General features: G+C 37.7%; 1 protein-coding gene across 2 annotated transcripts in view; it reads right to left on the reverse strand.

Moving 5' to 3' along the window:
• Nucleotides 1-14,444, reverse strand: part of CABCOCO1 (ciliary associated calcium binding coiled-coil 1) — a 128,272-nt gene that overhangs the window by 77,549 nt on the left and 36,279 nt on the right. The window contains exons 5-6 of one of the 2 annotated variants that reach the window (XM_060034943.1): nucleotides 12,489-12,561; nucleotides 10,522-11,253 (exon numbers count right to left, since the gene is read on the reverse strand). In XM_060034943.1, the coding sequence (XP_059890926.1) occupies nucleotides 11,176-11,253; nucleotides 12,489-12,561 (151 nt within the window). In that variant the 3' untranslated portion in view covers nucleotides 10,522-11,175. Of the gene's footprint in view, nucleotides 1-10,521; nucleotides 11,254-12,488; nucleotides 12,562-14,444 lie in introns of those variants that run through there. The other variant, XM_060034942.1, reaches the window with a different exon arrangement.

The raw sequence follows: 14,444 nt of genomic DNA on the forward strand, positions 1-14,444 counted from the left end.
ATCTTCATAAAATTGAGTCTCCTCAACTGGGAACAAATTTGCTCTCCATTTATTAACGATTTAAATTTTTTTATTTTTACTAAAACTGCTTAATTTTCTTTGCATCATTCTTGCACATTTTGTTAGATTCATTCCTAAACATTTTATGATTTTCATTATTACCAATGTAATCCTTTTCTAACAGGTTAATACTAAAATACAGGGCAATATTTTCTTCATGTTGGTTTCTTATCATACCACCTGCAAACAATGGCAGCTTTGTATCTTGTTTTTCAATACCTTTCTTTTTCTTCTACTTTTGACTTCTTTTTTGTTTTATCACATTGGCTAGGAACTAAAAATCCAATGTTGGGTAAAAGTAATCAGGCTTGTCTTGTTCCTTGTGGGTATTTTAATGTTTTCATTAAGATATTTTAGTGAGATTTTAATTTTTGGTATATTCTATGAGTTAAGAGTATAATTCTATATTACTGACTAACTAGAGTTTTTTTAAAATGAGAAATGGATGTTTATCAAATGCTTGACCATATTTATTGAGAGGATCACTTGGTTTTTCTTCCCCTAATCTGATAATGTACTGAATTATATTAATAGATAACCCAGTGTTAAACCATCCTTCCATATCTGGAATAAACACTATTTGAACATCTGATCCTTTGCTATATTTCACTTCCTAATATTTTATTTAAGATTATTGCATCTATTTTCATAACTGAGGTTGCCTATGAATTGTATTATTCTTTTCCATTTTTGCTTATAATTATCAATTTACAGAGTAGATTCAAAACTTTCTCAGGATTATACTAACTTCAGAGGAGGAGCTGAAAGCTTTCCAACTCTATGCTTTATAATAATTTATATAAAAGGGAATTATCTACTCCTCGAAATTTTGGTAGAACTAGCCTGTAAAACCTTCCACATCTGATGCCATTTTTACATGTAGATTTTTTAATATCTTACATGGTTATCATTCTATTAAGGTTTTCTACACTCTCTCAAGTAAATTTATAGTTTCTCAAGTAAAATTTACACTTCCCTGAATACTGTTTTTTTCTAGATTTTCAAGCCTATCAACATAAAATTGATATTTTAGTAAAAGTTTTCAAATCTCATTTTTAATAAACAAGATCTCTATCAGTTCATTTATCAAGAAAACAATAAACTTTCAAACTTTTCTGAGAATATTAGAGTTTAGGCTTTCTACCATTTGCTCTGTCAACTCTGTTCCTTAGCCATTGTTTGATCTGTCCATAGAGTTTCACACCTTTCTTATGATTGTTTTTCAAAGTTTTAAAAATTATTTATTTATTTTTCATTGGATGACTTGAATAATATTTATTATTTTATACAGCAGGTTCTTATTAGTCATTAATTTTATACACATCAGTGTATACATGTCAATCCCAATCGCCCAATTCATCACACCATGACCCCCACCACCCCACCGCTTTCCCTCCTTAGTGTCCATACATTTGTTCTCTACATCTGTGTCTCAATTTCTGCCCTGCAAACGAGTTCATCTGTACCATATTTTTAGGTGCCACATATGTGCGTTAATATATGATATTTGTTTTTCTCTTTCTGACTTACTTCACTCTGTATGTCAGTCTCTAGATTGATCCACGTCTCTACAAATGACCCAATTTCGTTCCCTTTTATGGCTGAGTAATATTTCATTGTATATAGGTACCACCTCTTCTTTATGCATTCGTCTGTCGATGGACATTTAGGTTGCTTCCATGATTTGGCTATTGTAAATAGTGCTGCAATGAACATTGGGGTGCATGTGTTTTTTTGAATTATGGTTTTCTCTGGGTATATGCCCAGTAGTGGGATTGCTGGATCATATGGTAATTCTATTTTTAGATTTTTAAGGAACCTCCATACTGTTCTCCATAGTGGATGTATCAATATACATTCCCACCAACAGTGCAAGAGGGTTCCCTTTTCTCCAGCCCCTCTCAAGCATTTGTTGTTTGTAGATTTTCTGATGATGCCCATTCTGACTGGTGTGAGGTGATACCTCATTGTAGTATTCATTTGCATTTCTCTAATAATTAGTGATGTTGAGTGGCTTTTCATGTGCTTCCTGGCCATCTGTATGTCTCCTTTGGAGAAATGTCTATTTAGGTCTTCTGCCATTTCTGGATTGGGTTCTTTGTTTTTTTAATATTGAGCTGCATGAGCTGTTTATACATTTGGGAGATTAATCCTTTGTCCATTGATTTGTTTGCAACTATTTTCTCCCATTCTGAGGGTTGTCTTTTTGTCTTGTTTCCTTTGCTGTGCAAAAGCTTTGAAGTTTCACTAGGTCCCATTTGTTTATTTTTGTTTTTATTTCCATTACTCTAGGAGGTGGATCAAAAAAGACCTTGCTGTGATTTATGTCAAAAAGTGTTCTTCCTATGTTTCCCTCTAAGAGTTTTATAGTGTCCGGTCTTACATTTAGGTCTCTAATCCATTTTGAGTTTATTTTTGTGTATGGTGTTAGGGAGTGCTCTAATTTCATTCTTTTACATGTAGCTGTCCAGTTTTCCCAGCACCACTTATTGAAGAGACTGTCTTTTCTCCATTGTATATCCTTGCCTCCTTTTTCATAGATTAGTTGACCATAGGTGCGTGGGTTTATTTCTGGGCTTTCTATTTTGTTCCATTGATCTATGTTTCTGTTTTTGTGCCAGTACCATACTGTCTTGATTACTGTAGCTTTGTAGTATAGTCTGAAGTCAGGGAGTCTGATTCCTCCTGCTCCATTTTTTTCCCTCAAGACTGCTTTGGCTATTCTGGGTCTTTTGTGTCTCCATACAAATTTGAAGATTTTTTGTTCTAGTTCTGTAAAAAAGGTCATTGGTAATTTGATAGGGATTGCATTTAATCAGTAGATTGCTTTGGGTAGTATAGTCATTTTCACAATATTGATTCTTCCAATCCAAGAACATGGTATATCTCTCCATCTGTTGGTATCATCTTTAATTTCTTTCATCAGTGTCTTATAATTTTCTGCATACAGGTCTTTTGTCACCCTAGGTAGGTTTATTCCTAGGTATTTTATTCTTTATGTTGCAGTGGTAAGTGGGAGTGTTTCCTTAATTTCTCTTTCAGATTTTTCATCATTAGTGTATAGGAATGCAAGAGATTTCTGTGCATTAATTTTGTATCCGGCAACTTTACCAAATTCATTGATGAGCTCTAGTGGTTTTCTGGTGGCATATTTAGGATTCTCTATGTATAGTATCATGTCATCTGCAAACTGTGACAGTTTTACTTCTTCTTTTCCACTTTGTGCTACTTTTATTTCTTTTTCTTCTCTGATTGCTGTGGCTGGACTTACAAAAGTATGTTGAATAATAGTGGCGAGAGTGGACATCCTTGTCTTGTTCCCAATCTTAGAGGAAATGCTTTCAATTTTTCACCATTGAGAATGATGTTTGCTGTGGGTTTGTTGTACATGGCCTTTCTTATGTTGAGGTAGGTTCCCTCTATGCCCACTTTCTGGAGAGTTTTTATCATACATGGGTGTTGAATTTTGTCAAAAGCTTTTTCTGCATCTATTGAGATGATCATATGGTTTTTATTCTTCAATTGTTAACATGGTATATCACATTGATTGATTTGCGTATATTAAGAATCCTTGCATCCCTGGGATAAATCCCACTTAGTCATGGTGTATGATCCTTTTAATGTGTTGTTGGACTCTGTTTGCTAGTATTTTGTTGAGGATTTTTACATCTATATTCATCACTGATATTGGTTTGTAATTTTCTTTTTTTGTAGTATCTTTGTCTGGTTTTGGTATCAGGGTGATGGTGGCCTCATAGAATGAGTTTGGGAGTGTTACTTCCTCTGCAATTTTTTGGAAGAATTTGAGAAGGATCATTTTTAGCTCTTCTCTGTTTGATAGAATTCACCTGTGAATCCATCTAGTCCTGGACTTTTGATGTTGGAAGATTTTTTTTTTTTTTTTTTTTTTTGCGGTGCGCGGGCCTCTCACTGCTGTGGCCTCTCCTGCTGCAGAGCACAGGCTCCGGACGCTCAGGCCCAGTGGCCATGGCTCACGGGCCCAGCTGCTCCATGGCATGTTGGATCCCCCCAGACCGGGGCACGAACCCGTGTCCCCTGCATCAGCAGGTGGACTCTCAACCACTGCACCACCAGGGAAGCCCTGTTGGAAGATTTTAAATCACAGTTTCAATTTCATTGCTTGTGATTGTTCTGTTCATATTTTCTATTTCTTCCTGGTTCAGTCTTGGGAGGTTATACCTTTCTAAGAATTTGTCCATTTCTTCCAGGTTGTCCATTTTATTGGCACACAGTTGCCTCTAGTAGTCTCTTAGGATGCTATGTATTTCTGTGGTGTCTGTTGTAACTTCTCCTTTTTCATTTCTAATTTTATTGATTTGAGTCCTCTCCCTCTTTTTCTTGATGAGTCTGGCTAATGGTTTATCAATTTTCTTTATATTCTCAAAGAACCAGCTTTTAGTTTTATTGATCTTTGCTATTGTTTTTTTTTTTGTTTCTATTTCATTTATTTCTGCTCTGATCTTTATGATTTCTTTCCTGCTGCTAACTTTGGTTTTTGATTGTCCTTTCTCTAGTTACTTTAGGTGTAAGGTTAGATTGTTTATTTGAGATTTTTCTTGTTTCTTGAGGTAGGCTTGTATAGCTATAAACTTCCCTCTTAGAACTGCTTTTGCTGCATCCCATAGGTTTTGGATCGTATTGTTTTCATTGTCATTTGTCTCTAGGTATTGATTTCCTCTTTGATTTCTTCAGTGATCTCTTGGTTATTTAGTAACGTATTGTTTAGCTTCCACGTGTTTGTGTGTTTTACGTTTTTTTCCCTGTAATTCATTTCTAATCTCATAGCATTGTGGTCAGAAAAGATGCTTCATATGATTTCAATTTTCTTAAATTTATTGAGTCTTGATTTGTGACCCAAGATGTGATCTATCCTGGAGAATGTTCTGTGTGCACTTGAGAAGAAAGTGTAATCTGCTGTTTTTGTATGGAATGTCCTATAAATATCAATTAAATCTATCTGGTCTATTGTGTCATTTAAAGCTTCTGTTTCCTTATTTATTTTCATTTTGGATGATCTGTCCATTGGTGTAAGTGAGGTGTTAACGTTCCCCAGTATTATTGTGTTACTGTCGATTTCCTCTTTTAGAGCTGTTAGCCGTTGCCTTATGTATTGAGGTGCTCCTATGTTGGGTGCATATACATTTATAATTGTTATATCTTCTTCTTGGATTGATCCCCTGATCATTACATAGTGTCCTTCCTTGTCTCTTGTAACATTCTTTAAAGTCTATTTTATCTGATATGAATATTGCTACTCCAGCTTTCTTTTGATTTCCATTTGCATGGAATATCTTTTTCCATCCCCTCACTTTCAGTCTGAATGTGTCCCTAGGTCTGAAGTGGGTCTCTTGTAGACAGCATATATATGGGTCTTGTTTTTGTATCCATTCAGCAAGCCTGTGTCTTTTGGTTAGAGCATTTAATCCATTCACGTTTAAGGTAATTATCGATATGTATGTTCCTATTACCATTTTCTTAATTGTTTTGGGTTTGTTTTTCTAGGTCCTTTTCTTCCCTTGTGTTTCCCACTTAGAGAAGTTCCTTTATCATTTGTTGTAGAGCTGGTTTGATGGTGCTGAATTCTCTTAGCTGTTGCTTGTTGGTAAAGCTTTTGATTTCTCCATCGAATCTGAATGAGATCCTTGCCAGGTGGAGTAATCTTGGTTCTTCTCTTTCATCACTTTAAATATATCATGCCACTCCCTTCTGGCTTGTAGAGTTTCTGCTGAGAAATCAGCTGTTAACCTTATAGGAGTTCCCTTGTATGTTATTTCTCGTTTTTCCCTTGCTGCTTTTAATAATTTTTTTGTCTTTAATTTTTGCCAAATTGATTACTATGTGTCTTGGCGTGTTTCTCCTTGGGTTTCTCCTGTATGGGACTCTCTGCGCTTCCTGGAGTTGGGTTGCTTTTTCTCTTCCCATGTTAGGGAAATTTTCGACTATAATCTCTTCAAATATTTTCTCTGGTCCTTTCTCTCTCTCTTCTCCTTCTGGGACCCCTATAATGTGAATGTTGTAGCATTTAATATTGTCCCAGAGGTCTCTTAGGCTGTCTTCATTTCTTTTCATTCTTTTTTCTTTATTCTGTTCTGCAGCAGTGAATTCCACCATTCTGTCTTCCAGGTCACTTATCCGTTCTTCTGCCTCAGTTATTCTGCTATTGATTCCTTCTAGTATAGTTTTCATTTCAGTTATTGTATTGTTCATCTCTGTTTGTTTGTTCTTTAATTCTTCTAGGTCTTTGTTAAACATTTCTTCCATCTTCTCGATCTTTGCCTCCATTCTTTTCCCAAGGTCCTGGATCATCTTCACTATTATTATTCTCAATTCTTTTTCTGGAAGGTTGCCTATCTCCACTTCATTTAGCTGTTTTTCTGGGGTTTTATCTTGTTCCTTCATCTGGTACATAGCCCTCTGCCTTTTCCTCTTGTCTATCTTTCTTTGAATGTGGTTTTTGTTCCACAGGCTGCAGGACTGTAGTTCTTCTTGCTTCTGCTGTCTGCCCTCTGGTGGATGAGGTTATCGAAGAGGCTTATGCAAGTTTCCTGATGGGAGCGACTGGTGGTGTGTAGAGCTGACTGTTGCTCTGGTGGGCAGAGCTCAGTAAAACTTTAATCTGCTTGACTGCTGATGGGTGGTTGGGTTCCCTCCCTGTTGGTTGTTTGGCCTGAGGCAACCCAACACCGGAGCCTCCCTGGGCTCTTTGGTGGGGCTAATGGCGGACTCTGGGAGGGCTCATGCCAAGGAGTACTTCCCAGAACTTCTGCTGCCAGTGTCCTTGTCCCCATGGTGAGCCACAGCCACCCGCCCACCCCGCCTCTGCAGGAGACCCTCCAACACTAGCAGGTAGGTCTGCTTCAGTCTCCCCTGGGGTCACTGCTCCTTCCCCTGGGTCCCAATGCGCACATTACTTTGTGTGTGCCCTCCAAGAGTGGAGTCTCTGTTTTCCCCAGTTCTGTTGAAGTCCTGCAATCAAATCCCAGTAGCCTTCAAAGTCTGATTCTCTAGGAATTCCTCCTCCCATTGCTGGACTCCCAGGTTGGGAAGCCTGATGTGGGGCTCAGAACCTTCACTCCAGTGGGTGACCTTCTGTGGTATAAGTGTTCGCCAGTTTGTGAGTCACCCACCCAGCAGTTATGGGACTTGATTTTACTGTGATTGTGCCCCTCCTACCGTCTCACTGTGGCTTCTCCTTTGTCCTTGGACGTGGGGTATCTTTTTTGGTGAGTTCCAATGTCTTCCTGTCGATGATTGTCCAGCAGCTAGTTGTGATCCTGGTGCTCTTGCAAGAGGGAGTGAGAGCACATCCTTCTACTCTGCCATCTTGGTTCCAATCCCCCTAAAAATTATTTATTTTTTAATAAATTTATTTATTTTATTTATTTTTGGCTGCATTGGCTCTTCATTGCTGCTCATGAGCTTTTCTCTAGCTGCAGTGAGCAGGGGCTACTCTTTGTTGGGGTGTGCAGGCTTCTCATTGTGGTGGCTTCTCTTGTTGTGGAGCACAGGCTCTAGGCATGCGGTTTCAGTAGTTGGCACGCGGGCTCAGTAGTTGCAGCACACAGGTTCTAGAGTGCAGGCTCAGTAGTTGTGGCACATGGGCTTAGTTGCTCTGCGGCATGTGGGATCTTCCCAGACCAGGGATCGAATCTGTGTCCCCTGCATTGGCAGGCGGATTTTCAACCACTGCGCCACCAGGGAATCCCTCTCTTATGATTTTATTTTCCTCAACTGCTTGTTGATTTATCTTTACATTAGATGATCCTGGTTCATTTGTCTGTGGATGTTTGTTTTCCATAGCTTGCCTCTAGAGACTGTAGGGGAGCAGTAAAGAATGATGGTAGTTAGGTGTGCCAGTAGCTTATATTCAGGGTGTATTCACTGTCCCTTCTGAACATCAGCGGCCACTCTAGATCTGCCCTTCTCTTTGGCATCAATGTCCACAATAGTTTCTTTAGCTCTGGAGCAAATGTCATGGAGTCCCAGTGCTCTATGTAAGCAGCAGAAGGTAAACAGACTAAATGGTGCAGTTGCTCTACTTGCGTTCATTATTTTCCCCCTAAAGCTTCTCCCATTTCTGTATCAATTGAGGATGCCTAAATAAATGCAGCATTAACTCTGTAGCATCTTCTCAGTACATATGGGGCTGTAGTTTCATCTAATCAGTAATCTATAATTTTAGATGTCATAAAAGCTCTTATCTACAGCATTATGAATTTTGAAAATTTTGGTCTTTTATGGGATTTTAGATGGAAGAGGAGTTGTACATGTGTGCTTAGTTCACTCTTTTGATAAAATCACTATTCCCTTTTGCAAAAGTTCTTCCTGCTGCTTTTGGGGACCTATTCATCCTCTGTCACCCATTCAATACAGTCAACTTGGGTCTTCTAATAACATTACTCCTCTGGCCATAGTGACTAATTGAGAGTGGATGCATGACACAAGCACAGACAATAATACTGGGAGAAAGAATGTCTCTTTCTTTTGGAGTTGCTAAACTGGAGCTGCCTCTTTCATGTCTACCACCAGCTGAAGGAAGCCTGTCTGCAGTAGAAGGGAACAAGGCCCTTCAGAAAAAAGAAATGAAAAAAGTCTAGGAGAGATGAGAGACTGAACCACTTGCATGCATACACACACCCACATGTATTTACATACACACTCAATAACACTGTTGACTACTTAGATCCAGTTGGCTTTAGTCCAGCTTTCATCCCCTGCATTTACCAATTAGTGATCTAATAATATACCCCCCACTTTTTAATTAATTATTTTGAGAAGAATTCCTTTCACTTGCACCAAAAATATAAAATGCACTTCTGGCTAACTCATTCACAACCTTTAGATTTCCTCTTAGATTTCACTTGTTACTGGAAACCACCCTATTTTGTAATTACTTATGTAATCATCTCTCTCCTCTCATTTGACAATAAACTCCTTGAGGACAAGAATCATTGCTCGTCACTGTGTACCCCTAGAACTTAGCACAGGCCTAGAGCACAACAGGAACTGGATAACATATGTGGAATAATGAATATGTAATTGTTAAAGCTGCATCATCTCATTTTAGTAGATGCCTGGCAGTAGATACATGGTTAGAACCATGACTTAGGGTATCTGCTATGAGTTTTCTGACCATCATCATTGCTAATGTCCAATAGCGTTCTTCGTGTGCAAGTATTCACTGCTTCTTCTAGTTTTCAGGTAATAAAAGCAAAGGACATAGCAGCTTCCAGGTTTCTGGGTGGGTCCTTAAGGCCAAAGAAAAAATATATTCCTTAAGGAGATTCTGGTTCCCTTACAGTTCTTAAGTCTGTGGATCTGTGGTCTAATTGCATTGTCAAAACAATAGATTTGGAGAGCTCCTGGCTTGGGTGCTTAAAAGGGAATCCTCATCTCTATAAATAAAATAAGTGTCACACAGTACTTCATCCACTAAGATGGCTACAACTACAGGTATCTGCTGCCTTCGTTTTCTGCTCCATTCTGTCATTATTCTAGTTCATTCTAGTTGTTTACTGCCTTTTTCAATGTATATTGTGAACAACACTATTATATGCGAATGGTTGAATGAACTACAACACATGCTGCTTACAGAACTATACCTATTAGATTTCTAGATTATGAAAAATCTCAGGTCAAGAATAATGACTTACCGAAAATATGCCTCTAAGGTGTAACATGAAATATCTTGTAAAAGGTGAGTAGAAATTGCTAGAAACAATTGTTAAATTCAAAAATACAAATTCAATTTTCTATAAACTAAAACCCAAGAAAAGTATGAATATGATTTATGTTCTCTATTAGTAATTAGAATTAATATTTAGCCATTATTCTTAGAAGCAATTTACATGTTTTCTTAAAATCATCTATCCAGAACTAAGAAAGAAACTAAATTTCGTCAGTGTTATCTACCTTGAATGCTTGCCTGAGATTTAAATTTGGAACATTTATATGGCTGTTGTATGGCCCTTGTTTGGTTCCAGAGCCCTGAGGTCAGTATGAATAACTACATTAGTGGGGCAAGCCTCTGCTTCCTCTATGAAAGGTTGTTAATTTAAAAAATGGTATTTGCACCAAAGGTTATCAGACACTTCTAAAATGTCATAAAATATTGTAGTATAACACTTGCTTTGGTTAATCCTTTAAAATTCTATGAACGGGTTAATTCCTTAAGACCCAATATCCCTTCCTTAAGGACTTTTTTTTTATAGCTCTGGTCAGCTTGGGGAAAATACAAAAGACAATAGAAAATAAATGAGCCAATCCTTGTCTGCTTTCTCCATTTTATCTTTCCATAAGCATAAATGTCACCTAAATATAACCTTACAATGGAGAAGAAAGGCACGATTGTGTAATTAACAAAGGGAAAAGGGAGTTCTTTATGAAACTTTTTTTCTTGATGATTCTAAATGTCTGCATATGCTGCTATTGAAGCCACTATCATTTTCCCAAAGTTTTGCTGAATAGATGAGATAGGATTGTATTCCTAACAGATAATTACTGCAATGCTGTCACACTGTATGATGTAATTCTGACATGGAAACTTTGTCAGTGAAACTTCGTCAAGTGACACCTAATTTAAGCTACAGTATGAGGAGACTGCAAAGGAGAAACTTTAAGGAAAGTCAAAAGCAAAAAGGGTTCCTTGTTTTCCTTCAGCTCATTTAAAAGGCCAGCATTAGAACAAGTACCCAAGTGGAGACTGAGACACAGTGACTGAGGTGTTTAATGAAGTAAGCAATTTGTAAAGTGCAGAATAACAATACTAGGGAAGACAGAACATTTGGCACATTCCATCTGGTTCTTAATATCAGGGAAATTATAAAGATAATGTAAATATCCCCTTATTCACTTTATTTATTTTTTAATAAATTTATTTTATTATTTATTTATTTTTGGCTGCGTTGGGTCTTTGTTGCTGCACGTGGGCTTTCTCTCATTGCGGCAAGCGGGGGCTACTCTTTGTTGCAGTGTGCGGGCTTCTCATTGCGGTGGCTTCTCTTGTTGTGCAGCATGGGCTCTAGGCGTGTGGATTTCAGTAGTTGTGGCCCACGTGCTTCAGTAGTTGTGCCTTGCGGGCTCTAGAGTGCAGGCTCAGTAGTTGTGGTGCACAGGCTTAGCTGCTCCGCGGCATGAGGGATCTTCCCGGACCAGGACTTGAACCCGTGTCCCCTGCATTGGCAGGCAGATTCTTTTTTTATTTTTTTTTATTTTTTTATTTTTTTGCGGTACGTGGGCCTCTCACTGCTCTCACTGTTGTGGCCTCTCCCGTTGTGGAGCACAGGCTCCGGACGCACAGGCTCAGCAGCCATGGCTCACGGGCCCAGCCGCTCTGCAGCACGTGGGATCCTCCTGGACGGGGGCACGAACCCGCGTCCCCTGCATCGGCAGGCGGACTCCCAACCACTGCGCCACCAGGGAAGCCCCAGGCAGATTCTTAACCACTGCGCCACCATGGAAGTCCCATCCCTTATTTACTTTATGTCTGACCATGGCCATTCCCATCTCCTATATTTCTAGGCAGTACAGCCTCCTCAAGCAGTTGAGAATCTAAGGAGTACTTCTGATAGCATCTTTAGCCTCCTTAAGATGTTCTCTTACCCAGGATTCATTTCTAGTAAATACATATATGTGATTATATGCAAGGCTGTTCAAAAGTATCTTTAAGTAGACCATTTCTTGTAGAACTGCTATTATATGCACTGTCACTGAATCACTTATGTCATATTACGAGGGGTTACTATGTCCTGCATTATACTATATGCTGTGTAGAAAAATAGCACACGATCCTTGCCTTCAAGGAAATTACAGTTGGATTATGTAAACTATATCAATCCACAGGAAACAATTAGGAAACCATAAACATGGTACAGATTTACATGCTTATTGGTGTGCTCAGAGTAGCCAGTATTCAGCAGAAAGAGATCAATTGGAATAAAATAATAGAACATGATTAAAGAGTTTGTCTAAGCCCTTCCTTTGAGATGTGATGCAATTAAGGAAGGTCTGCTTCATTGAGGAAGTGGGATTTGAATTAGGCCTTAAACAATGAGTACACTGAAAATAAATATGAAATTAGAAGAGATTTAACAGAATTAATTTATCTCACTTTTCTTGATTTTATTTGTATGAAGACGTACATACTCTATCCGACTGAGCTTTATCAAATAATCCATAAATACATAAAGTATACATGATTAACAATACCTTTAATGCCAAAAGACAGCTTACTTTCTTAATCCAAAGCTCACTCTATGTAATTATTCTTTTTGCAAACTACTAGTTGGTTATATTAACACTTGAGTAATCTTGACAAGAAGTTGCTTTCGGCTGTTAAAGATCCAGATGCTGATCAGCATGCATTAAGTGATTCAGCTTAATTGGTTCCATCTAGATAAATTACTTACCTCAGTTCCTATCACAATTTCTTCCCTGGCAGAGAAGAACAGAAACTCATACAGCTTGTAGTGTTGAAATAAGCTGAAATACAAAATAAATGTGGAAAGCTGATAAGTTTATTTCAGGAAAAAAGAGCAAATATGTAAGAATATTTATTACAGGAAAGTTGTTTGAATTGACCAAGCTAAAGATATTAAACACTAATATGAAGTTAGCCACCTCCTTTACTCCAAAATAAGTTGCCCAGAAATGCTAAGCAATTAAAGGTTTATTTTTTTGAGACACTGACAATATAACATAGTACCTAAATTAATATCAGTAAACTAATCTGTGATGAGTGGATAGGTTTGGGGTAGATTTCATCCTGACTTTTCCTGGCTCACAACCAAATATTGCACTGCCTCTAAATAACACCAAACTTCACATTCTTTTTCATGTTTTGCTCCAAACTGGAGTCAATTTCCTCTCATATGAATAGCACTGAATTCTATAGGCTACTTCCATATCAATTACTTCTCACATTCTCAAACTGTTTCAAGATTAAGGTAATTTCTGATAACACCTGAAGAATGATGCAACATTAACTGAAATACTTTTTAGATGAATGATTTTCTTGAAGAATATTCCATTACACATCAAAGAGAAGAATTAATTTGAGAAAGATAATTTCTTTAGTTCCTACCCGAAAGACTAAATGGTCAGTGTATAAAAACTATAAAGAGCTAAAAGAGCTTAAAAATATATAGTTCAAGTAAGATTAAAGATCTCAGCAATGTGTTACTGAGAGTTAAAAATTTACTGAAGGGTTGACTTCTAATATCCTGTTTGTGATAATATTTGAATTTTTCTAATTCTCTTCCTGCTGGTTGGGAAAATTAATAGACTCATAATACAGCAAAATGCCGAAGAACAAAAAATTGTCTTAGTGGTTTCTCTTTCACTCTGGTGCCTTTTGCTATTTAAGAAAATTGATTTTAATATAACTGAGAAATTAACATTTGCAAAATGTAGCTACAGAGCATGTATAATAATGGCTTCTCCTGAATGCTGTAATGGATCAAAGTTTCAATTCATTTGAAATCAACGAAGAAATTCTCAGGCAGCTGGGTCTCTCTGAGTTATATTAGCAGTTGATCTCACTACTAACACAATCCATTAAACTGATGGGTGTACAGACTCAGTCATGGTTTGTTTTGTTTTGTTTTTGACTACATTCAAATTAGTCATCAACATACAGAAAACTAGCTTAGGTTTTGACATTACTTTGATCTGTTGGCTAGAAAATACAACAAGATTAGTGAAGTTTGGTGATTCAATGAAGCAAAATAAATTCAAACTCTCCTTCTCTTACATTGGTTACCTAGAGAAAGCTTCAAGGTTAAAACTATTACATTATCAGTAACTGACTTTGAGTAGAAAAATTAAAGAGTGTAGAATATTTTGGAAATAGCTTGGCTTCTTCTCAGTTAACTAGTCTAAAACTTTCCTTTCCCCATCTTGTGTCACACAATGAAGTCAATTCATAAATCTTCCTTCCTGCAATTTCATAATCTTTCCACGTTATTCTCCTTATTGCATACAGTTATTAGATTATCCCATACCAAAAAAGAAATTCACTTCTTACAATGAAAATAAAATGCATGACTTGGATGCAGTGGCCAAAGATACAGGGTTGGGCAAGGCCAGGACTACAGTGAGACATACAAGGGGAGGGGGGGCCACCAAAGGGAGGCACTTACTCAGGGGCATGTCAAGTCATACCACCATTGCTTTGCTCTGGTCCCCACCAACAGCTGGGGTTCTCTCACATTACCAGGGAGCTATTAAATGGCCTCACATGGGAACAAAGTGACACTTCTGTTATGGGAGTGTATTTTTTCCCTCTTCCTTTGGACTCCCAGCTGACTCAAGCCCCTAGACTATTTTTGTCAAACATCTTGTCTTGGTCCTAAATCAAAGGGAGA

This window comes from Delphinus delphis, chromosome 16 (assembly GCF_949987515.2).
Source record: "Delphinus delphis chromosome 16, mDelDel1.2, whole genome shotgun sequence".
Taxonomy (NCBI): domain Eukaryota; kingdom Metazoa; phylum Chordata; class Mammalia; order Artiodactyla; family Delphinidae; genus Delphinus; species Delphinus delphis.